This window comes from Cebus imitator, unplaced genomic scaffold (assembly GCF_001604975.1).
Source record: "Cebus imitator isolate Cc_AM_T3 unplaced genomic scaffold, Cebus_imitator-1.0 Scaffold10, whole genome shotgun sequence".
Lineage (NCBI taxonomy): Eukaryota > Metazoa > Chordata > Mammalia > Primates > Cebidae > Cebus > Cebus imitator.
The window spans coordinates 12358705-12384364 of record NW_016107325.1 but is presented as its reverse complement, the minus strand read 5'-3'; the positions used below and the strand labels follow the sequence as shown (position 1 = coordinate 12384364).

General features: G+C 40.7%; 1 protein-coding gene across 1 annotated transcript in view; it reads left to right on the top strand.

Moving 5' to 3' along the window:
• The window catches only part of STK39 (serine/threonine kinase 39), a 325035-nt gene that overhangs the window by 68351 nt on the left and 231024 nt on the right, over positions 1-25660 (top strand). The window contains exons 3-5 of the mRNA XM_017548524.2: positions 10866-10974; positions 14403-14544; positions 16317-16372. Coding sequence (XP_017404013.1) covers positions 10866-10974; positions 14403-14544; positions 16317-16372 — 307 coding nt within the window. The remainder of the gene's footprint in view (positions 1-10865; positions 10975-14402; positions 14545-16316; positions 16373-25660) is intronic.

Genomic DNA, 25660 nt, shown 5'->3' with positions numbered 1-25660 from the left:
AATACTGCTGTTGCTTGCACTTTTATTATTTCAGAGGGCTCACATTTTGGCAGTGTTTGGACATCTGGTATCCTAATAATCCTTTAATTCCATGAATGTGTATTACATACAGGTCAGTGCACTGCACCATCTCACAGACTGTGCCGTGTGTTAACTGGAAACCATTGTTCTTAGGAGAAACAATGGCTACTGGGATCTTGTCTTGTGAGAGTGTTATGTCATAGATGTCACAGTTATCAACTATTTGTTGGCCATTGGGACATGTTTCTCCTTTGATGAAACTGTATTACCTCCTCACCCCTGCTCCCAGCTCAGCCCCCACCAACTACCTGTCCCTGTCCTGTCCCTACTCCATTTTTCCCAGAATAAGGTGGGATTTACACACACAGCTCCAAAGTGATGGCACTCAGCAGTTTGGACAACTGGGCCTGAACTCTACTTCTTTATGTGATGGGGACTGTCAGTTGAGTCTCCTGTAGGTCATGGAGCTGGATCCAGGGTTTGCTGAAGAAGGAGTCAAGCGGTCATCATTTCTGAAAGAAAGTGCTAATTACAGCGTCAGCTTCTCTGTGAATGAGAAGAAGAAAAGAAGTGTTAGATGAGATCATTGCTGCTAAATAATTGATGATTCAAATGTTACAGATCAAATAGGCATTTATTTACTTATTTGATAAATACTGAGTTTCTGTATTACGCTTAAGCCTATCAAAAGGATGACTTTTGGGCGTGTATATGAGAGTACAGGCTTTATGCCCACTAAAAATTCATTTTAGTTTAACAGTAATTAGATTAGAACACTTTCAAATAAATGTTTTTCTTGTTGTGATATGAATAGCACTTAATTAATCGAATGCTTTTTTATGTATTCTTTTGAATTTTCATGCATGTTTTGGAGTTTGGCCTTTAACTGCATTCTGATCTCTGACGGGATAATGATCTTAGTGTTTCGTTTTCTAGGAGCCAAGGATGTGTTCTGGTTTGCTTTGTATTCCTTACTGTGCCAACATAGATGCTTTGATAATTTCTAGATTTGTTCACCCCACGTTTGTTGTTAACTCCACATTTGTCATGCCCATGGTGGTGTAAATGACTAATTATAACTAGTTTAATGCTCTCTAGGAGATACTTATAGTTTTAGAGCAGAACTTGTTAACATCATAATTATGAAACCCCAGTAGATGCTAGGTACTGACTCAGGTCACGGGAAAACAGAGTGGATTCCTATCTTTAGGGGAGCCCATGACAGAGTCTGTTCATTTTGGTGGAGCCTAGTAAAGGAATCTCTTCATTTTTGTTTTGGGTTGGTGAGATTTTTGAACTAAGGGGTGTTTTTCTGAACCTTTTGTCTTTATTTGCCCAGAAAATGGTTTAGCAGATTAGTAGACAGTTTACTTTTCTCTAATATGTATTCCCTTGAGGGAGTTCCTGCTTTCCAAAAGGAACTTAAGACTTGCTTAGTGGGCCTGACCCATTGTCTTGCAGGCTAGTATATTCTGTGTGAAGATGGCTTTGAGGTTTCCTGAAAGAGCTTGGTTCCCTGGTTTGTGGTCAACCTCAAAGGTTAGGGATGCTACCCTGTGGCACTCCTGACTTCCGTTAAAATACATTACATGAGTGAAGAATTCATCTGCTTTCCTTTCTTGAAGTTGTCTGTCTTTTCAGCCTCTATCACCAGGTGACAAAATGAACTTCGTAACTATAACAGCCCTTCCTTCTATTTACTCCAACCCCACTTTTTGTGATGGTAAGGTTACTCTACTTTATTCAGAGATTGATGAACATTTTGGCTCATTACCTTATTTGACTTTATGACTTTTAGACTTTAAGTATATCCCTTTCAGTTTTTTCCTATTGCCTCAAGTTCTCATATTTCTAGTCTGCCTTTGGGACCCATTCACAGAAAATTCAGCCTCATTTGCTCATCCCTACAAATACATCAATGCCATCAAAAATTACAGTTTAATTCCCAGGGGCAGGAGAGTCATAGGAGAAATCATGACCCAGGGACCAAGCAAAGCATTTGTGTCATTAAAAAATAAAAGGGGCCGGTTGCAGTGGCTCATGCCTGTAATCCCAGCACTTTGGGAGGCTGAAGCAGACAGATCATGAGGTCAGGAGTTTGCGACCAGCTTGACCAACATGGTAAAACCCAGCCTCTACTGAAAATACAAAAAAATTAGCCAGGCGTGGTGGTGCACACCTGTAGTCCGTTACTTGGGAGGCTGAGGCAGGAGAATCGCTTGAACCCTGGAGGCGGAGGTTGCAGTGAGCCGAGATCGTGCCACTGCACTCCAGCCTGGGTGACAGAGTCACACGCTGTCTCAAAACAAAACAAAACAAAACAAAACAAAAAACAAACAAACGGTATATGGCATTAAAATGCAAGCCCGCTTTGCTGAATATAGTACTGTTTTGAGCATTTCAGGTTTCAATCATTAAGTTTTGTTCTGTCATCTGTCTCTTACCACTTTGTTTTGTAATTATTTTCATATAATTTGTAGCACTATTTTGGGCATTTCAAGTCTCACCCATTAAGTTTTGTACTGTTAATCTGTCCCTTGCAATTTAGCTTTGTAATTATTTTCACATAAATTGGTGTTTATGTTTATCCAAGTATAGTCCAAATGAGGACAGGATTGGAAATAGAACATTTTTGGATATTTTGGAAGCACAAAAACATTCTTAAGGAATTAGAGAATAAATACTATACTGTATAAGCAAAACTAACATTTTTTCAGTTCTTAAGTTATATTAGCTTAGAAACATTTATAATTTGGTTGGAAAAAACAACTTTTATTTTCGGAACATCAAATTTAAAATAATGTAGCTCATTCTGATACTAATTAAATATACTAATTGAATTTACTTTTAAGTGTTTTCTACATTTGCTGGAAGTAGTTCATTAAAATGTCTAACATCTCATGCTATTTTTTCAAAAAGTAAGCAACAACTAACATTGCAACAACACTTACATTTTGGGGGTGATATGTTTTCAGTAACAGGGACCCAGCACATACTCATTTTCAGAGTAGGACAAAATGGGGAAAGCATGCCCAGATTGAATATAATTTTAGGTACATCTCAGTTTCTTAATACCTCACTTTTGTCATCCTCAGGGACTTCAGGAAAAGATTGTTGCTTAGGCTGAGACAAATGCTTCAGTTCTTTCCTGTGTTACCGTTGTTCTTATTTTGGTTTGGTTATTTCCATAATTAATTAAGCTGTTGCTGAAAAAGGAGGGCTGTGGAATCCTCAGGGGCAGGTTGGAGAGTATTAGGAGGAGTCTGTGCCACTTTTGCAGGAGGGTTATTCCCTAGCAGAACCCCAGATGGCACACAGTATCCAGGGTGCGACAGGGGATGCCACAAAAAGAAAAGACACATTTCACCTCACGTTGTCACTGTGTGGTGGTGAAGCCAAACAGCAGCAGCAGTGCTAAAAATTGGCCTCCAGGTCTCTAGCAGTATAGTTTGGCTCACAAGAAAAATGCTTCCTGTTTCTTTTTTTTTTTTTTTAATTTTTTTTTTTTTAAGAAATGGGGTCTTGCTATGTTGCCCAAGGTGACCTTAAACTCCTGGGCTCAAGTGATCCTCCTGCCTCGGCTTGTTGAGTCGTTGTCATTACAGGTGCATGCCACCAGGCTGGCTGTCGATTTCTGTTTTTAATGACACCTCAACTTGAATTTTTTCTGTATTCCCCGTCACAATTTCATGGTCAAAAAGTGATTGTTCGTACCTGATTCTGATTCTGATTCCACTGTGGCACCCTCAGCACTTCTAGGGCCCAAAAGATATCGTTATTGTTTGTTGAATAACTTTTTTAGCTAACTGTAAAAGAAAGTGGCACCTTCCTATTGAGTTTTCATGTAGTATTTCAATATCATTATTACATTTTTTGCCTTCTCCCCCTTGTTTCATTTGAAGAAAATAACTATACATGTGGCTTCTACATTTCGAAGCAAATTTGTTTAGTTTTTTTAAGACAGTTTTTGCAGAGCACCCAATTTCGTGACATGATAACTAAGCAAGGAGGCCTTGGGATATTCATTCTGTTCTGTTAGCAAGTAGATGTTTGCCCATTGGGATTTCTCTGCTACTTCTGAGAGATTTTCCAGACTTCCAGTTGCCCTGATACTTTACAGTTTTATAACCACTCCTCCCTAGTTTTAAAAACTTCTCTACAAACACCAATTAAGGCTATCACAAAATTTATGGTCCCCTTTTCCTGATTTCTTAAAAATATTTCCCTTTCTTCACAATATCTAGATAGTTCCCGTTTGTAAACCTGCGTTCCATTGGATTATACTTGGTTAATCTCAGATACCAAATCACATGAAAATAATTGTAAAGCTATCTGGCAAAGGACATTCATTGATTGCTTTGTAAGTGGTACAAGGCAAAATGTTTGACTCTTCCTTGAATAGATTTTTCTCTGCTGGTACCTTTCCTATAAAGGAGGCAAGAGTTTGCTGTATAGATGGTATATCATTTTTTATAATTAAAAAAATTCATGACCGGCTGTGGTGGCTCACGCCTGTAATCCAAGCACTTTGGGAGGTCAAGGCGGGTGGATTACCTGAGGTCAGGAGTTCAAGACTAGCCTGGCCAACATGGTGAAAGCTTGTCTCTATTAAAAATACAAAAATTAGTTGGGCCTGGTGGGGTACATCTGTAATTCCAGCTTCTCAGGAGGCTAAGGCAGGAGAATTGCTTGAACTTGGGAGGCAGAGATTGCAGTGAGCTGATCTCACCATTGCACTCTAGCCTGAGTGACAAGAGCAAAACTCTGTCTCATTCATAAATAAATAAAACAAATTCACAATGACATTGTCATGATCGACAGTTACAGTCCAGAAAAATACGCTGCTCTTCTAAGAGGCTTGCTAATCCTTTTCTTCCGTATCTTTGTTGACATTTGAAATCATTGAAATTTGGTTTTGGTTAAACCAGCTACTTACAGTATTTGGTTATTTTTGAATATTGATTAGGTTACCTTTCATAATGCTGCTAAAAGAAGTGCATGCTGGAGAATGACTTCCTGAAAAGTATTTTTATTTAACAAGATTACTCCTACACCATTTAAAGAATTCTTTGAATGTTTGGTGGGTGTTGCATACATTTTACAGATGTATTTGGTCATCTCTTGCATGTGGAAATAGATGTTTTATTTTATAGTATCTGTACATCATATATAGATTCCTTTGTAGATTACGTTGTAGTGGGGAAATGTGCTGGGGAGCTATATGTTTTTCTCACCGTTTCACTGAAAGAAAAATACATTTCAGCACTTAGCTCACAAGTAGGGGTTTTAAGCTTTGGATGCACATTAGAATCACCTAGGATCTTCTGAAAAGTTTTATTCCCAGGCTGTTTCCTAAACCAATTTATAGCAGCCTCCCTGGGGCTGGGACTCAGGCGTGGGTATTTTTTAAAGCTCCCCAGGTGATTTCAATATGCAGCCAAGGTTGCGATCCACTGCTCTAGAATAAAGTTAGAAGTATCTCAACTGCATATAATTTTGGAGCTTGAGTAGATTTGATTTCTTAACCATGTAGCCGAGTAGAATATTTTGCCATCATTATCAGATAAAGAAGAGTTTATTTAGGATTCACATAAGTTGTAAAATATGCAAATTTGGTTAAGTATAGTTTAATATTGTGAATTCAGAATCATTTAACCTCTTCCCTTTCAGTAACAAAATCTTTTTCTTTCTAGTGTTTTATGAACCTTATGGTCTTAGGAACAAAAGAAATCGGGTTTTAACTTTTTCCTAATTCTTATATCTTTAATCTTATATTCTTTCTCTTTGTTCTGAACCCTTTGCATAAGTATCTGTTTAGATGTCTTATTCTGAAAGAGTTTGCAGCAGTTTACCAGGATACGTGAAGTATGACAAGGTGGTATAAATTAAACATAGGGTGAGATAGGAAAAACATGGATTGGGACAATGTACAGTCAGGGGTGAGGCTAAAAATTCATGACCAGTGGACCTATCCATGCATTACAGCAAACTCGTTGAGCCAGCAGGGCCAATGAATGTGTCATGTGACATTTCTGTAGGAAAAAGTGAGGGCTGCTGCCATGGTCTATCTCTGTGCCTTTGAGGCTTAGGAATTGGGACACTCGAGATTAGGGGGCTGCTCACACGCAGAGAAGAAACTGAAAACATTGAACAGACTAACTTTGAACATTTGTGTTACGTGCTAGGCATTCTGCAAGGAGTTTTATAGCTCTGATGTCTCCTACCTCACAATAATCTCATGTAGGTGGTAGTAATCTTCTTTTACAGAAAAGGAAACTGAGGCTCAAAGATGTTGGATAACCCACCTAGATAATCAAGCCAGCAAATGGCAGAGCCAAACTTCTAAGCCAGCTGTAATGTAGAGTGCAGCCCTTCTGTAGTAGATCCTGGAGGATCAGATTCTTGTTAATCACAGTTCCTGATTGTACTCAGTACTATTTGTAGGAGAAATATATATATATATTTTTTTTGTGGGGAGACCAAAGGCCGTATAACAATATGAGAACGTCTCATATTCAGTTATGGCAAGGTGTAGTGGCTCACAGCTGTAATTTTAGCACTTTGGGAGACCAAGGCAGGAGGATTGCCTGAGCCCAGGAGCTCAAGACTAGCCTGGGCAATATAATGAGACCCCATCTCTACAAAAAAAATAAAAATAAAGGTGACCTGGACGTGGTAGCATGTACCCATCACTCCTGCTACTCAGGAGACTGAGGTATGAAGCTTGCTTGTGCCAGGAAGGTCGAAGCTTCTGTGAGCTGTAATTACACCATTGCACTCCAGCCTGGACAACAGAGTGAGATTGTCTAAAAAAAGAAAATTCATTTTTTTCCATTTTTTTCAATTCTGTTATTTTTTGGAGGCGGGGAAGTTTTTTTTCCTCCCAGCTCCTCATATTTCTAGAGTAGGATACTTTATGTATTTTGTATTCCCCACTCCATCTAGCATGTCGCACTAATGTCTGGTTTGGCAAATTTTGCAGGGCTGGCATCACAGCAATGTGTGGGTGTCCCTCTTTGAGATGTCTCCCGCACATGGCTCCCTGCAGAGGGGTGCCGCTGTGGCTGCCACTTCAGTTCTAGCAGATGGATAGGGTATCTTCCATGCTATCCCATTTTAAGGTTGGTCTTCCCACTCTTGTGAAATTTCACTTGTGGTACATTTCAGATGGAGCTGCATGAACAGCTCTGTCAGCCTCTGAGAAGTAACTACTGTGCCATAGCTTGGTTTGGCACTTGATGACATGCCTGAGTCTCATTTCCTAGGCTTCCAAGGGAGCCACTGTGTTAGATTCCTTGGCTATATTTTTGCAAATGTGTTGCCTGGATTTCAGAGTTCTGTAATTTTTTCCAACTTTGACCTCTTGGGTGTTTTTGTTTGCTTGCCTTTCTTTTTAAAATCTCAATGCAGTTTTTACCCTTTTCTGTCCTTGTGAAATTCACACCACGTCAGCACAACAGTCTCTCTTATTTCCAGCTTTGCTTCTTACCCCTCTCCTCTGGTCAGACTCAGGCAGTGCTGTTGGCCAGATGCCACGCCCCCCCTGCCCCCCGCCGGGGCACTTTTGACAGTCATATGTATCCCTCCTCTCATCTCTCCCAAGCTTCCTCTCTGCCTTCTTTCAAAGCTCAGTCTTCTGCTTTGCCACTCAAAAGTCTGGTTTTTGGACCCATGGCATTGGCATCACATGGAAGCCTGCTAGAAATGCAGATTCTCAGGCTGCACCCCAGCCCTTCTGAATGGGAATCTGCATCTTAGCAAATTGCTGAGGTGATCTGCATGCCCATCCAAATTATGGGAGTGCCGCTTTAACTCATGCTTCTGCCTTGGGTTGTGACCTAATTAAGAGAACAGGATGTTTGAACCTATTCATTCTGTAGAAAGAATTGGCTAAAAAATTTTATCTTTAGGCAATAGTTTTGTCATTTTTAGGGTTAGGGACAAATAAACGTGTTTGGGAATAAACGTCTTTTCCTAATCATGTGAATGAAGTTAGGTCATTAGGAAAAGCTTAATTTACCGGATAGATTGTTACCAAGGGAGCATTCAGATAACACCCATCATCGTTTTAAAAAGAAATGGAGGGGGTGGTTTTGTGGAAAGATTTCTAGTTTTCAGGTTTTTACTTGCTTTACACGTGGAAATACTATCCTGGGGATCAGTGATAGCACAGGTCACATCCCAAGATAAAGCAACACGCATTTCTCCCTAAGGCAAGTTTCATCATGTCCGTAAGCATTAAGGTTCTACAGCGTGGAAAAGCTGCTGTGTAGGACAATGGATAGTGCAGGATTTGGAGACCTGGACCCCCTAGCCAAGAAGTGAAGGGGGACAGCTCAGCTGCATGGAAGAAGAAGGTGACATTGAGTGATCAAGCTGATGCAAAGCCACTCTCGGCCCCCTGGTTATATCTATAGGTTCTATAGGTTTTCTAAAAGAGTTTTGAGCGCGCGCGTGCATGCGCGAGCACACATACACCACAGTTTTCTAAAAGAGTTTTGAAGGAATAGAATTTGCTAAATTACATCTATAGGTTCTATAGGTTTTCTTTTAGAAAACCTATACACACACACACTCAGAGTTTTCTAAAAGACAGACAGACACACACACACACACACACACACACACACACAAAATTTGGTTGCTGCAGTGTTAGAGAACCGGATACTGTGGGTAGGTGGATGGCCTGATACTCTGGCCTTCTAAATGCAAAGGGCTAAAACGTGTGTTTTTCTAGACTGACTCAACCTTGCCTTCAATGCGAAAGAATTTCCTTTTGTATGACCATTAGTTGTTTTTGTGCATTTTGATAAATGATTTAAAAGTTTGGAGTTATAGAAAGGCATTCACTTGCATTTAGAGCACTGCTGCATTTAAGAGACATTGTTCTCATTTCTTTGAACATTAGGCATCTGTTTAAACTGGACCCTGCCTAATGCTGCAGACCTTCAAAATGGGCCATCCCCTCACTGAGCAGATGCTATTGACTTGAAATAGGAGTGGCCAGGGCAGTGTTCCGTTTCTCCTTCGGAAGTGTCTTATGGCATCAGAACTTAATACCAGAAGCAGATGGAAACTGGACCTCAGGTTTCAGATCTTATTCAAAGGACAAGAGTTGCTGAATTGAAAAGTGTCAGATTTAGGAAACCTGTAATCATTCAAATGGATGAGGGGAATGATGAAGGAAAAACATTGTCTATATAGTGAAAAGAAAATAGAAAAATTGGTAGTTTCTAAGGAGCTTCTCTTTGGTTAAAAGTGCTTTATTTTTATTATTTTTTTAATTTTTTTGAGACAGAGTCTCGCTTTGTCACTCAGGCTAGAGTGCAGTGGCGCAACCTCAGTTCACTGCAACCTCCACCTCCCAGGTTCAAGCAATTCTTGTTCCCCAGCCTTCTCAGTCACTGGGATTACATGTGCACACCACCACACCCAGCTAATTTTTTTGTAGAAACCAGGTTTCCTCATGTTGGCCAGGCTTGTCTTGAACTCCTGACTTCAAGTGATTTGTCTGCCTTGGCCTCCCAAAGTGTTGGGATTACAGGCGTGAGCCACTGCACCCAGCCAAAAGCACTTCAAATAAACCTATATATTAAAGAATGTATGTGTGTTACATGTTACAGAATTTTGGCCAAGTTGTCGGATATATAGGATCTTTTTAGTAGTATGAGGATTAGGCAGTACTAAACGTGCAAAGGTAGCAGCCCAAATTAGGATGTTCTACTCGGGTAACTTTGAGTGAACAGGAAGCTCATTATTATTGAATATATTCATAGGATGCGTAAATGCACCATTCTTTCATCATTAATACATCATAGCAAAAATGAGGTTTCTTTGATCATTTAGGTTTTCTTGTCCTTTTTCGATAGCACCTTGAAAGTGAGTTACACTGGTCTGGTACCCTTTGATTGAGGGTTACATTAGACTGAAGCTTTTATGGGAGTCGTCCGGCAATAACTTAAAACAACGAACTAAAACCAATATGAACTTGAATATTACAGAAAAATGTGGTTTATTAAAAGTTCCCATTTGTTTTATTTCCCAGCTTTGTTGTCATATGTCTTTACATAAAACTTTTATTCTCTGTAGCAGCGTTTCCAAGATGTGACCCACAAAGCATTCTTTTCCTGCTTTGTTAATCTGGATTAAACTATGGCAGTTTATCTACTGCAGGACTTCTCAGAGCTCTGACAGTATTAATATTCCCTGTGACTCTTTTAGAATGAGATATAGTATCTGATGTTTCCCAAGCTTATTTTACTTCACCTGCCGCACTCTTACCTACCACCTCCTCTTTTTTCCTTGATGGAATATCTACTATGGGAAATAATACTATAGCATTTTCAAATATATTTTCTCATTTGCCATCACAGCAGCCCTGAGAAACAGAGACAGTTTTGTTGTCCCCTTTTGGATGAGGGAAGAGCTAAGATCTACCACAGTTCAGGCTGGCACCAGGGTGCAGGTGTCCTAGTAACTCACCCAGTCTTTTATCTCTCTGTCAAGCCTTCAGTTCAGGTATGAGGTGCTTAGTCCCGTGTGGCAGGGCTCTCTGCTGGCAGAGATGGGGGTTCATCTAGGTGATAACAATGATCTGAAGTTCCTGTGTCCTGTGGCTGGCCCACAGAGCTCTGTGGTCTCCTGTGGAGAACATTCTAATCCGAGTTGATAATGTGGGTGAGAGAGTTGGTCCATATGTATCTCCTTTGAAATAATGGCTTGGGTAGCCCCTCAGGTAGGCTTTCAAGTAGGAAAGTTACCCAGGAACTCAACTGTGATTCACCTGTGTTTTGCTTCCCACCTTTTACCCCATGGTACTATGTCATATTTTGCTCTTTTTATAGAAAGAAATTCAAGCCATGAGTCAGTGCAGCCATCCCAACGTAGTGACCTATTACACCTCTTTTGTGGTCAAAGATGAACTTTGGCTGGTCATGAAATTACTAAGTGGAGGTAAGTGGATTTTGTTATTTGTTTGCTTATTTTCTGTCCTTTTGTTGGAAGTAGCATTTTGGAGAGAACTTAAGACTGGATCCTCTCTCTCCTGTATTTGAAAGTTGGTTTGGTTTCTCATTGCCTAGAAGATAATGTCCAGATTGCTTCTTATTGATCTTCAAAGCTTTTCATAATTTCGGTTAACTTCCGGGAATATCTATGTCCTCTTCTCCATGTATGAAATGCCTAACCTTTTAGGCCAAGAGGCAGCCCACTCAATGTCTTATGTGCTCTTAAGCTTTGCCCCTGAACCTTCCTCTTTTCTCAGCCTTGCATCTGTCCTTTCTTTTTCATGTGCTTTTCTTTTTCATGTGCTCAGGTCTAAAAGGTCACATCCTCTCCATAGTCACCACTTACTCTTCAGAAAGGTTAGCCAGTCCTTTCTCTTTGAGTCCTTTCTATTTAGGTCCTTAACACATTACAGTTTACTGAATTACCTCAGTGCCATTGATTAGAATGTTCTGTGATGATGGAAATGTTCTGAGGTGCTGCTGTCTACTTTTTACTAATCCCATGTGACTCTTAAGCATCTGACAGGTAGCTAGTGTGACTGAGGGACCAAGTATTCAATTTTAACTAACTTGTATTTAAAGCATCTTGTGTGGCTACAGTATTGGACAGTGCATAGATTGTGAACTTCATGAAGATTGTCTAATGCACTTTGAATTCATTGAACGTAGCGTCCAGTGGATGCTCACTAAATGTGGTTTCAGTTGGCATGGGGAGAAATGGGTGCTACATATTCACTTGCAGTATTGACCAGAAGTGGCACTATCTTCATCCTATTGTTGCATTTGAAAAGGGTAAGTCACTTCCTTTCTCCAGCTTCAGATCCCTGCAGTGATGCAAGCCATTGACAATCTAATGTACAAGGTGTGTTCACATCCCTATATTTTGTTTCTTTTAATCTTCTAACATCACTCTCAGAGAGAGAATGATAATGATAACTGTTGCCTTCTTTGAACACTTACCCTGTGGCTAGATCCTGTCCAAGGCAATTTACTGACCTTACCACATTTAATCTTGACAATGTCCCTGAATGGCCTGTGTCACCATCCCTGTTTTTCAGAAATTACACCAAAGCTCAAGGGAGTTTAGCAGCTTGCCCAAGGTCGCACACAGAGTAAATGTTGGTGCTGGAATTTGTGACTGTAAAACCTGTTGACTTAAAAATTACCATGCTGTGCTGCCAGTATTTACACCTTCATTTTACAGATGTGGGCACTGAAGCTTAGAAAGCTCAAGTGATTTCCTTGGGAGCACCCAGCATACCCACATCTCTAATGTGTTATCTTTTGAGGGCTTCATTCCCTATTTATCTTTCTGAGACGTGAAGTATAGTTTAGGATCAGAGGAGAACATTTTGCTGTGCCTGGACAACCCAAAACTAGCGTAGCAGAATTTATATGATAGAGCCCATTTTAATCTGCAGATGTTGAGGGAGGTGTCTTATTATCCCCCCCCACCTTTTTTTTTTAAGAAACTCTCTTGGATCAAGCAGAAGCCCAAAAATGAGATGTGAAAGCCATTGTAATTGGTTTGGATTGGCTTGTGTGGGTCTCGGCAGGGAGCCCTGGAGAGCTTAGTTCTGTTCTGTTCTGTTCTCAGTCTTTCTCAGTCTTATTAGTCATTGTTTCCTTGAGTGCCTACTTCAGTTTTTAATTACAAAGAAAAAGAAAAGAGAAAGGAGGCTGCCAGAGCTGGACTGCAGTCCAGTTGAGTGCTGGAACTGTCCCTTCATTCAGCAGAGGGATTTGTGCTTTGCCAACAAGATGATCTTAAGCCATTCACTTTTTGTGGGGTTCCATAACTCTGAGGAATTGAGAAATTCTGGTGACTCAAGACCCTGATTAGTCCCAAGTGCTCTGCTCAGGCTAAAGAGTTTACCTTTTACTTTTATGAAGCTGAGAATCTTCTTCTGTTTTCTGAGGAGGATCTGACAGAAAATTTCATTGTCTTTTTTTAAGAGTCCAATTTAGCCTCTCTGGGCTTTAGGTAAGAACAGCTTTTAAACAGGTTTCTACAGGTAAGGATGTGGGCAGACGTGGACTCTTGTTCATTTTTCTTTCAGCAGAGCAGAAATGCAGGCATGCCTGGTATGGTATGTCCTTATAAAATAAAAAGAAAATGTTTTTGGAATTATCATTTTTTAAGTAACACAAAAATCTTAAAAGTCAACAAATAAACAGAATTTTTTTTTCCTCTGGGGGAAGATAGGCCTTTGTGTTCTTCTATTTCATTACATCGAATCTCTTAATGAGGGGTGGGCAGCTATATCTGATGGGGAAGCTCAATCCTCTTAGTTAATTATAAAGAGCCTAGAGCCAAATTCAGGTCCTGAGGTAAGCCATTTGTTAACTCTTCAGAAATGTTGAACCCCCACGTAATTCCGGCTTTTCAACTGACCCAGGGATTTGGAATACTAATTAATATGTGTTGAAACATGAATTCACAGTGCCAAGGATACTAATCTGTATATGGTAACAAAGTGCTAGGTATTAGTTTCTTTATTGTAAGTGTTAGTGCCTCAAATATCAGATAAATGTATTAAAGATCAGCCGGGTGCAGTGGCTTATGCCTATAAGCCCAACACTTTAGGAGGCCAAGGTGGGTAGATCACTTAAGCCCTGGAGTTCACGACCAGCGTGGACAGCATGGTGAAGCCCCATCTCTACAAAAAATATGAAAATTAGCCAGACATGGTGGCAGGTACCTGTAGTCCCAGCTACTTGAGAAGCTGAGGTAGGAGGATCACTTGATCCTGGGAAGTTGAGGCTGCAGTGAGCTGTGATTGTACCACTGCAATCCAGCTTGCATGACAGAGGCGGCCTCTGTCTCAAATAAAAAAAGAAAAAGAAGGAAAGAAAATAAGGATCATGTAGTGTCACAGGAAGGAATCTTCTGGTTATAAGCACAGGTCTAGAAACAACATACTTCTTTCCCCCTTGCAGTTGTGATTTAGATGCTCAAAGAGTATGGTTTTTTCTCTCAGCAGTTCACTTCTGCCTTTTCTCCTGGCCTCATACTCCTTTGTTTGTCAGTTCAGACTGCTTGCTTTAGACGGTTGCTCTTAGGAATTTTTGCAAGAAATACTGTACCCAGTATTTCTAGGGAAAAGGGACAACCATGGAATGGCCATGAACAACCTTCTGGTTCCTGACCTAGAATCCTTCTTGTTAAATTCACACTGACAGTGCTCTTGCAAACTTGGATTTAGTGTTTTTGTTAATGGGGCTGCCATTCAGTTGTTTGTCTGCCTTGGGAATATTTGTATTAAATAAAGCCCATATTTTGATGTTTCCATTAAATTTCTTACCATAGTGGAGGCTGGTTCTGAAAAGGTATTGAGGGTGCTTATGTTTTAATTCTTCTGTTTGTCTACTTAGGTTCAATGTTGGATATCATAAAATACATTGTCAACCGAGGAGAACATAAGAACGGAGTCCTGGAAGAGGCAATAATAGCAACAATTCTTAAAGAGGTTTTGGAAGGCTTAGACTATCTACACAGAAATGGTCAGATTCACAGGTATGACCTCTGCACAGATGTTTAAATTCAGCTGTTCCTATCTTCAGCCCTAGTTTGTAAAGAATGTTAAGGAAATGTGTGTTGCAGGCAGGTGTTGACTTTAACTTAGGCTAAATAGATGGGGAAAAGGTACTTAACAAAGAAACAAGAGAATACAATTTGATGAATTATATTGGTATCCTTGGGATTGCTTCAGTTGCTTTCACTGGAATAAGAGTGGAATATAAAAAGGACTACATGGACTCATTTAAAAAAAGTCAGTAATGATAACTACTCTTGAGTTATACTAGTTGAACTGGATAGCATTTCTACCTTTCTAACACAAGCAATACTGTCCAAACATTGTAATATGTGAATTATTTTTGATGTGGTGGTAAGAGGGAAGAAGAAGGCACTCTTCTTCTGTGACACAAAATGCTAATTCTTCATATAGTCAAATCACATAGAATGAGTGCTTGATGTTTCACATGAGTTAGTGCTACTTGGGCTCTTAGGAATTATTGCAAGTAAAGAGCCATTTACCAGTAATACTAATAATGTAATTCTCCTACCCTGAAATTTATATTTAATTATTTCTACTATATTTTTCTTCTTCTTCTTCTTCTTTTTTTTTTATTTTTTAAGTTGGAGTCTTGCTCTGTCGCATAGGCTGGAGTGCAATGGTATGATCTTGGCTGACTGCAACCTCTGCCTCCTGGGTTCAGGCGATTCTCCTGCCACAGCCTCCCTAGTAGCTGCAATTACAGGCGACCACCACCACACCTGGCTAATTTTCATATTTTTAGTAGAGATGGGGTTTTGCCAAGTTGGCCAGGCTGGACTGGAACTCTTGACCCTAGGTGATCTGCCCGCCTTGGCCTCCCAAAGCGTTGGGATTACAGGCGTGAGCCACCATGCCTGGCCTGTATTTTTCATTAATTAGAAAAAAATTACTTTAGAAATTGAATTTATAAATTGCAAATTGTCATTTTTCAAAGTATTAAGATTGTACAGGTTTTATATAGTAAAGAAATATTATATATAGCCTATAATTCCTATTTATAATCCATCTCTCTCCAGGACAGAGAAGTTCATTTTTCAGAAAGAGAATTAACTTGAAACTGTACTCCAGACAAATTTAAGTGGAAGTAGAGGAGCTTTACATAGACTGGGCTGTAATAGTTGGTAGAATGACAGTAGTGTGAGTTTATGGGCAGTCTCTAACTCTGAAGCATAAAATAGAGAGTCTGCTTACTGATGATTTAGTTACATTTGGATAATTATTTCATATAAAATATTTCTTTCTAAAATCCTTACTCTCCCCAGGAGCAAACTAAAATGACAGGTGTATTTTATACCTTTTTTTGAGCAGAGTTTCACTCTTGTTGCCCAGGCTGTAGTGCAATGGTACAGTCTTGGCTCACTGTAACCCCCGCCTCCCGGGCTCAAGTGATTATCTTGCCTCAGCCTTTCAAGTAGCTGGGATTACAGGCACCCGCCACCATGCCCAATTAATTTTTGTATTTTTAGTAGAGACAGGGTTTCACCATGTTGCCCAGTCTGGTCTCTAACTCCTGATCTCAGGTGCTCTGCCCTCCTCAGCCTCCTAAAGTGCTGGGATAACACGAGTGAGCCACTGTGCCCAGCCTATAACTTTTAAAATCTGTGATATAATCTTAATATCTAGAAAATGATTATGTCAAAGAGCTACATTGTGTGATATGTTTTAAAATCTACCTGAGTGAATCAATAAAGTCTGTACCCCACAATTTATTTTCTATTTTTTTTAATAGGGATCTGAAAGCTGGTAATATTCTTCTGGGTGAAGATGGTTCAGTGCAAATAGCAGGTAAAGCTGATAAACAGAAAAATTCTTTACTTGTTTACAGATGTGTTACAGTTTCAAGGAATGTAGAATCATTCCTGAGAAATGAATAAATGCATGTAATCTCATTTAAGAATGTATCTGGGCTGCCTGGTTTTATATGACATGTATTTACAGAATGTTTGGGTCTGAAGGATAACATGTTTTCCTTATTGTTTTGATAAGTCATTAGATCATCCTGTAAAAAAATGCCATTTTAGTACATAGCCTTTTAATGAAGAACAATTCTACTTTCAATTTTATTATGTTTTCTACCATTCACATTGTATAATGGTAATACGTAACTTCAAGAAATGCACTTTTGAAAAAGTTTTCTGATAAGTTTGAAATTTTAAAACATTGTATACATCAATGAAAAATTAATTTGTTCTTAAGAAGTACCTGGAAGAATTGTAAACTTTAAAAATCTGGATCTTATTTTGTTCTTAAATCTGACCCAATATGGCTACTCTTGACTAAGCTGGCAGGGTGGGGATGCAGTGAATATCTGTTGCATGAACACGCAACGTCAGCTGAGCGCTTTCTGTGCTCGAAGCCTCTCATTTTGTTATTGGCCGTAGACTAACCTTAAAGGCCTGGGATAAGATGTAGCCACGTCCATATTAACTCTTGCTTTACCCATGTCCTTAAAAGTCTGTCTCAGCAATCCTTTTAGCTTTCATGGTTTCTTAGGGGGGTGCTTTTGGCATTTTTGGCTAGACAGTCCTTCCCTGTACTGGACTGACCTGTCATTGCAGAGAAGAGTAAGATGAGCTCACATGCACCCATCACCTGGTTTCAATAATTATCGGTCTTTGGCAACTCTTGATTCATCTCCCACCTCCCCCCTACTCTGGTGCCTTTCCTCATAGTGGATGCTTCATTTAGTTCTTGAGCCATCCGAGTTGGTGCTTTGTGTGTGCATCTTGTCCTTATGAGTGGACTGTATCCCACAGGCTAGGGACAGTTTGAAAAAGTACTTCAGTAAAACAAGTGACAGCTGAAAAACACCTGTGGGCAGAAATTTCAAACCGTTCAGCCCTGAGCAGTCCGGTAGTTCAGAGTGCAGCCTCTGGTATCAGCTGACTTGGTTGAAATTCTGAGCCTACCTCTTAGTAGCTCTGCCACCTTGAGCAGGATACCAAGCCTTTGTATGACTCAGTTTCCTTAAAGAGAGGTAAAAATATAACCTACTTCATCTCTGTTTGTGAAATCAAGGTCCAGTGATCTTAGCAGTGGCCAACATGTAATAGGCATGCAGTAAATATCAGTAACTGCTGTTCTACCCTGGCCGCTGCTGCTGCTACTGTTGCTACTATTACTACTATTACTGCAACTAACAGGATCACACTGATACTCCCTTGCACTGACTGGAGATCATGTGAACCTCAAATTACGCTGCAAGAGCTTCAACTCTGAGGGGTCTTATGAGTTACCAAAAGGTAATACTTATTAATTGTGGAATTTGGAAGCTAACTTGCCATTAATCTTGCTCTAAGCTGATAAGGAAGTACAGCTAATTTTCTGTTTTGTGATGAAATGTTAGTTTCTCACTAAGAGGGTCAAAATAGCAGTGAACTGCCTTTGAAATGCAAAGGCTGGTCAACCCCTGTCTTACTCTATTACTTGGTTCTCTGTCAGTCATCCCATCCCATCATTCTTGTCAGATTAATGATCTGAGCCTCTCCCTGAGCCTTTTGGAACACATCGTCCTTTTCTTTTTCCCAGTAGGAATCCCCAAGGTAAGATTTCCTGACTTTTTCTTTCCTTCACAGGCCTTTGGGGTTTTCCACACTGCCTAGGTGTCTGTTGTGACCCAGTACGTGGCTGCACTGCAGGGGCTGCAGAGTTCAGAAGGGCTCAGGCAGGAAGCCCCCGCCCGGGGTGGTTGTGGAAATTAAATGAATTGATGTATAGAGAGGGCTGTGCCTTCCCTGTGCCTGGCATGTGCTGAGGACTTTGTGTTCCAGGCATTCGGGGCTTCCTTGGCATCTTGTCGAGTACGCAACTTCATGCTTGTGTAATAACACAAGCTGGAGTGGCCATTTCCCAGATGTATGGTGGCTGTTTGACAGGCACCTAAATGTGTAGCTTCTGCATCTCTGGAGCTATCGCTTTCTAGAATTCACACTTAATTTCCCCCATATTATCTGACCTGATCATAACATCGAACTAAGACAGTATTTAAAGTTTGAATTTTTAGTGCTAACTATAATATAAAATAAGGTTATTGCCTTAAAGCATTTTTAATGTCTCTTTGGAAAGGTAGATGTTACTGCTGTCCTTGTTTTGTAGGAGTTTGATTTTCTTGGTCAGGCACTTGGTCGCTGCCTGAACAAAAATGAGGACCAGGAGTCTCAGGGTCTTTTGCTGGCATCCTTGTCGATGGGCGAAATAGGGGAGGTCAGGGCAAGAGTGGAATGTGGAGACTTAGCAATGGCAGGGATGAGACCGTCGCTTTTTGTTGCTACCTGCACAAATAATACGTTGTTTTTACCCAGACTGTTTTTGCTCTTTTCCCTTTGTATCTTTATGCCTCTGAGGCCGTGTAGTTGGAAATAAAAGTGAAGCAGGGGAGAAGTTAAGTTTGCATTTATTTCTTTGAGTGTATACATCACCCACCTTGAGAGTTTTATTGTGTGCATTGTTTTTAAGGGCATTTTTGATATCCTAATAGAAAACATAATGATTTTTGTTTTTTTAGGGGAAACACTCACTTTTATATATATAATTTATATAAATTCCCTTTTCCAGAACTTTCTGTCAGAAAAGATTAAAGGGCCTGATTTAGACCACAAGAAACCCTCACTTTATTATGCAGCTAGAAGTGTGGTAGATGGGATAATGTGCCTGGTTCTGTTTACCACAATCCGCATTCTGTGGGAAGAATGTACACTTCTATTGAACGCAGGTATAAAAATCAGTAACTAATGTGTATTGAGTCCTGTGTGTCAGGCCAGGTTTTAGGTTCTGAATGCTTTGTGTCTCATTCAGTCCTCCGCACAGATCCATGGGGAAGGTACTATTGCATCCATTTTACAGATGAGAAACTAAGTTACAGTGGGGAAGTCAGTTGCCCAGGTCACACATAGAATAAGCGGTGGATCCATGCTTTGGGTTTGGACAGTCTGACTGTAGAAACTGTCAACTCAGCATCTGTGGGATTTCCGGGAGGAGGACCTTAAAGATGGATTTAAATGACCTCACTTTCAGATGGAATGCCAGGGCAGTCACTAGCTCTTCTGTGTCTCTGCATAAATTGATTCCCTCCTTGGGCCAGGGAACATACTCAGCACCCTCCTCCTCCTTGCTCCTTCAGGTTGAAACACAGAGGTGTCCCTGGTAAGGTTTCAGGGGTAGGATAAGCAATCATCTAAACTTCATTTGGTATAGAATTAAGCTCAATAATGACACCACACTCTTTTCAGGCCGGAAAGCTTCAGGTTTGATGTAGTGAATTAGAACCTGAGGACTGCCTACTCAGAGTTGAAGAGAAAATGCTTTCCTTGTTGCTGTGCTTTCTATGCTTAGAGGTCCTGTGTGTGTAACTTCCTGCCTTGGAAAATGTCGTACGTTTTGCTGCACTGTGTGATAGAAGGGGGAGTGGCTACTTGAAAGTCATGTTCTTCCCACGGCATAGCATTTTGTTTTCCAGTTTGATGCCCTGTCATACTGTCAGGAAAAGCTTAGTGTTTTGGCAAACGGCTAAGCCCAGAATTAATGAGAGACACTATTTTGAGCAAACAGAAATTCATATGAAATGGGTCACTTTGGGGTGCGGTTTCTGCAAATCTGTTTAAAGATTTAAAAAAAAATAGTGGCTACTCTTGATGTTCTGTAAAAATGTTGATTTCAACACGTTTGATTTATGAAGAACTTTCTAGAGGCTTACCACTACATTACGTAAGGTAGATCTCATGCTCACATTCACTTACTTTTGCCTGTTAGGTGTGTGTGTGTGCTGTGGTTTTAATTCTGTGTGCCCCCAGATTCATATGTTGAATCTAATCACCAATGTAATGGTGTTAGAAGGTGGGGCCTTGGGAGGTGATAAGGTCATGAGGGTTAACCCTCATGAATGGGACCAGTGCCTTTATAAAGAGGCCCCAGAGAGCTGCCGTGCCCTTCTACCATGTGAGGACACAAAGAGAAGGCACCATCTATAAACAAGAAGGTGGGTCCTTACCAGATAGTGAATCTGCTGGTGCGAGGATCTTGGAGTTCCCAGCCTGCAGAACTGTTTTTGTTGATAAATAAGTTTTTGTTGTTTCTAAATCACCCAGTCTAAGGTATTTTGTTGTAGTAGACCCAGTACCCAAAGACAGTGCTTATGTGTGTGAATGTGAATTTCCCTTCCCTGGTTTTACATAACAGAAATAAAATCTGGTACTGAGCTAAAGTAGCCTAGAACTCTAGAAAATTATCATCAAACTGCCTCAAGTATGGGAATCCATTCAAATAAAGCTTATGCCCTAGTTTTTTCACTGTCCTAGGTACCTTGGTATAACTTTGGGTAGGATCTCTTATTTAGTGGGAGGGAGATCATATCCTTATCAGCCTTGAATGCATTTTCAGCCTAAGTCTGCATCTTGAACACTGAAAACTCCATGGCTAAAACTGCCAGGAAAACATGCAACAAAACTTAACTTCTGTCACTTAGATGTTATCCAGAAGGTGCCAGAGGAAGGTGTGCAAGGTGGTTGAGTTTTTACACCCATAGCTGCTAGGTTCTTTCATTTTCCGTTTGTGCTCTTTGGCCCTCATAAAGTGCACTTTGATGGGAGGGTGGGGGTTGAAGAGTTATTTCTTGTGTTGTAGGGAAGAGAGGCTGCTGCTTTGAGCAAGATAATATGGGCACCCCAGCAGCCCTGGAGTCAGCTTCTGATTAGTATGGGAAAGCTCTGAAAACCCCTGAGGCATCCCATCGGGAAATGATGTCATCACATTTATGTTCATCTTGGCCCTCAGAGCATGGGCTCTGACACCAGACAGCCATGGTTCAAACTCTGGTATTGCCCCTTCTAGCTGTGTAACCAAATTATTTAGCTTTTCTGTGCCTCATTTTGCACTTTCGTGTAATGGGAATATACTACAGCATTAAAGGAGTTAAAACACATTTTGTTTTACAGTTAGCTAACTCATGGCTTTCCTACTGAAATTGAGATAGTGTCTTCTAATTACTTAGGGTGTGGTAAGCTCATGGCGGCCAGGGAGGTGAGGCCTTAGGCACGCCATCTGACCTCCTGCCATATTGTTTTGCTCTTTCTTTTTCTTTGTCCCCTCAATTTCCTTAGTATCACCAGAGTGTAGAATCTGCAGTGTAGATCTGACCATATCTTCCCCTTGCATAAAGTTTATAAGCATTGTTGATGGAATAAAGCCCCAGCTTCCTAATAATGGCAGATGAAGGACCTGCCTGTTTTTCGAGTCTTGTCTGCAAGTGCTTTCTGCTGTGACATGAAATGCTTATAGCTTCTTGTTCAGGGTTCCCCTTTCTTACCTGAGTAACTTCTCTTCACGACACATTCATGAAGAATTCTTTCCTTGAGAAACCTTTCCTGATCATTTCCTCCACCTCTGTCATACCCACCTATATGGAATTAAGCACCTCACCCTGGTGGTTTAGAAGGGTCTGTCCATACTCTAACTAGCTAGCCTGTCACACAGTACTGAAATTGGCCTCCATTTTCCCATCTTCCCTTGAGACTGGATACCTCCCAGAGGGAGAAACTCTGTTGTTCATCTCAACATCCCCAGATAGTGCCTGCCACATGGCAGGTGTTCCTGAAGTTTGGGTCAGTGCAGTCTGCCTGGAGGCATGCGAGACACCGTGTCTCAGCAGCAGGTATGCAAGTACATGTGCCTGTCGGTGGCAGAGGGAGCAGATGTGAGGCATAGCTGAGAGTTCAAATGAGTAAGAATATATTAGCTTAGCAGGGAGGGAGGCAGAAATATTTTAAATATTTAGGTGTGTATATTACTGCATAGTCTAAAGGCTGAAAATAGTTTTTAATGAGCAACAGCACTTCTGATTTTGGACAAGTGCTGCCCTAGACAGAAAGCAATGAAATGATTAATAAAGTGAAGGAAGAGTGAAGCAGAGAACATAAAGAGGCACTGGTTACACTTAGAAAATAGAATACACATGAAAATTAAAATCTGTTGGTGGGGGTATCAAGTGCTTTCTTTATAGTGAACCAAAATACTTGTTTTGAGTTTTGGCAACAGTTTATAACTGTGAATTATGACAAAATTCTCATACATGATTTTTTTTTTTTTTTTGCTTAAGTGAATAAGGACAGTAAATTAATGTGGCTACCTGATGTTTGATATCTTGACATTTCGATATGTTAACATTTAATGAAAGCTCTAGCATGAACCAAGAATGTAGTCAGTTCTGGAAACTGAGTTTTTCGTTCCATCTGTACACCATCAGTGAGAAATACTTGGGGAGGGGAGATTGTAAGCAGCTTCGACAGCTGCTAGCAGTTGTTAGAGCAACAACTTAACGAAATGTTACTGGGTGAACCCAATGGAGGAGAACCGCTTTGCTGTACTCCCCTGCTGGAATTTTTGCTCAGCTGTGCACATTTAGCTGCATGGGGACAGGGCTGAGCTTCGCAGAAGAGTGTCTAGGGGGGTGTGAGGCAGATCGGACTCAGTCTCCCTCTATACCTCTCTTTTTTCCTTCCTGTAAGGGCCTGAAATTAAATTTCACATATTACCAAAAGCTACTGAGGTCTGCCTAAAATAAGAGTTTTTAGACTTGAAAGCAGAGCAGTTTGGTTCTTCGCTTATTTTTTCATTTATTTTTATTTTCTTTTCCCCAGAGCCTTCATCTGTATAGCCTGCTCCTTCTGTGGAGGAAAAGGCAAACATTAGGTGTTTGGTTTCAGTGTATCTTCAGTGGTTAGTTGACAGGTATTTATTGAGCACTTGCTATGTTCTAGGCACAGTCCTCTGAGTTGACACAGTGATAAGCAATGGAGATGTTGTATCTACTGTCATGGGGTTTATTGTTTAGGAGACACAGACACTAAACAGTTAACTATATAAATTTAATTTTAAAAATGTGTTCAGGGAATACATATACCTTGGTAACTTAAGTTAGCCACATTAGGACTAGTTGAATAGGTTGTAATGGAGATAAGTCTTAAATATGTATTAGAAATAGGTTTTGGTCAATAACATAAGTTACTGCATGTATCATACATTGATTATAGATTTTTGGGAAATTTAAATAGTGTTAACCTGGAATGGAATATGATTTAACACTTGATTGTATGTAGCACACTTAAGGACATAGCAGCCCGCCATGATCATTAACTTACCGTCCTTACTCTTTGCTGGCCATAGTTTGTATCACCTGTGAAATGATATGCTCAGGCTGTCAAATTTCCTTTCAAATCTAAAAAATGGATAACTTCAATAGAGAGCTCTATGGCCTCTGTGCTCCTGAACTGCACTTCTCACAGTCTTTCCCAATTATTTTAATGGGAGAACCATTCTTCTATTGAATAGGCCAGAAATCTTGACGTTCCTCGACCCTTGTCTTTCTCTTAGACCCTATATCCTGTCCAATATGTTAGTAAATCCTATGCTTGACCATATTTCATCAGCTCCCTACTGTCATCCTGGTCCACAGACCCATCAGTTCTTGTTTGGATTATTTTGGCAGCCTCCTCAGAGGACCTCATTTTCTGCCTTTGCCCCTCTGTGGTCTCTACACGGCATCCAGAGTAATGCTGTTAAACTAAGTTGACTTGTATTATGCCTTTTCTTGAAACCCTGCAACCCCTTCCCATTTCAGAGTGAAAGTCAAAATCCTTAAGGTGGCTCGTGAAGCCTTATAAGATCTGCCCCCTCATTATTGTTAGGGACAAGCTGTGCAGGCCGAACCCTTCCCTCCCTCTGATTGCTCTGTAGCTGCATTCCTGAAGCCCTACCTAGGCGCCACATCAAGTCTGCCAGACGTGCAGCAAAGCCTGATTACAGCCATCCGGGCAGCATGGGCAGCTCCAGGGAGGACAGGGAAAACATATGTTGGTTATCCATACTTGTAAATTCCCGTTTGACACATATCTGTAAAAAAAACCTCCTGGTTTCTCTCTTTTTATTATTTTTATTTTTTATTTTTATTTATTTATTTTTTTGAGACAGAGTCTTGCTCTGTTGCCGGGCTGGAGCACAGTGGTGCAGCCTCGGCTCACTGCAATCTCCGCCTCCCGGGTTCAAGCGATTCTTCCACCTCAGCCTCCCTAGTAGCTGGGACTACAGGCACGTGCCAAATGCCTGGCTGATTTTTATATTTTTAGTAGAGATGGGGTTTCACTATGTTGGCCAGGATGGTCTCTATCTCTTGACCTTGTGATCTACCCGCCTCAGCCTCCCAAAGTGCTGGGATTACAGGTGTGAGCCACCATGCCCGGCCTCTCTTTTTTTTAAAAGACTGCTGCCACAAAAGTCACAGGATGATGTACTGTAGGTCTGTTACAAGTTAACAAACTATCTCTGTGCCTGTTACCAGCGGATAGATTACCTCAGTCCTAAAACCCCCTTATGCCCCTCTCACTCTATATAAACCCCTTGTTTTGTAGGCTCAGGGCTGCCTCCTCTGACTGTTACAGAGCAGCCCGGCAGATTAATAAAACTTTCTTGCCTGACTTTGGGTCTGTTCTCCTTTCTCTTGGCGACCCTTACAGTTATCTCATTGATCTCTACTCTAACTTCTTCCTCTTCAATCAAATTGGCCTCCTTACCTTGCGTGCCACTGCCTCGGGATCTTTGCATAGGCTGTTCCGTCTTTCTGGAATACTCTTTTCCTTACCTCCTGCAGATCCTGGCTCAAGTGTCACATCAGTGAGACTTCCACAGCCTCATATTGCAAGCCCCCCGTCCCATACTTTCTATCCCCTGCCCAGCTCTATTTTCTTTATAGTACACATCAGCATACTGTATATCAGTGGCTCTCTCAAGCTGTGCTCCTAGACCAGAAGCATCAGCATAAACTTGATAAAAATGCAAACTCTTATGCTCTCCCACCCTAGACCTTCTGAATTGGAAACTCTAGAGGTAGGGCCTAGCAATCTGTTTTAAGAAGCCCTCTAAGAGTTCTGAAGCAGGCTGAAGTCTGAGAACTACTGCTATATATTATATTTTGTAATTTTGCTTTTATCTATATTTACCTCTCCCCCTTACCCCTGCCCCAACTTAAAAGTCTGCTCTGCGAGAGCAGGGGTTTCTGGTCTACAGTCCCAGTACTTAGAACTGGAA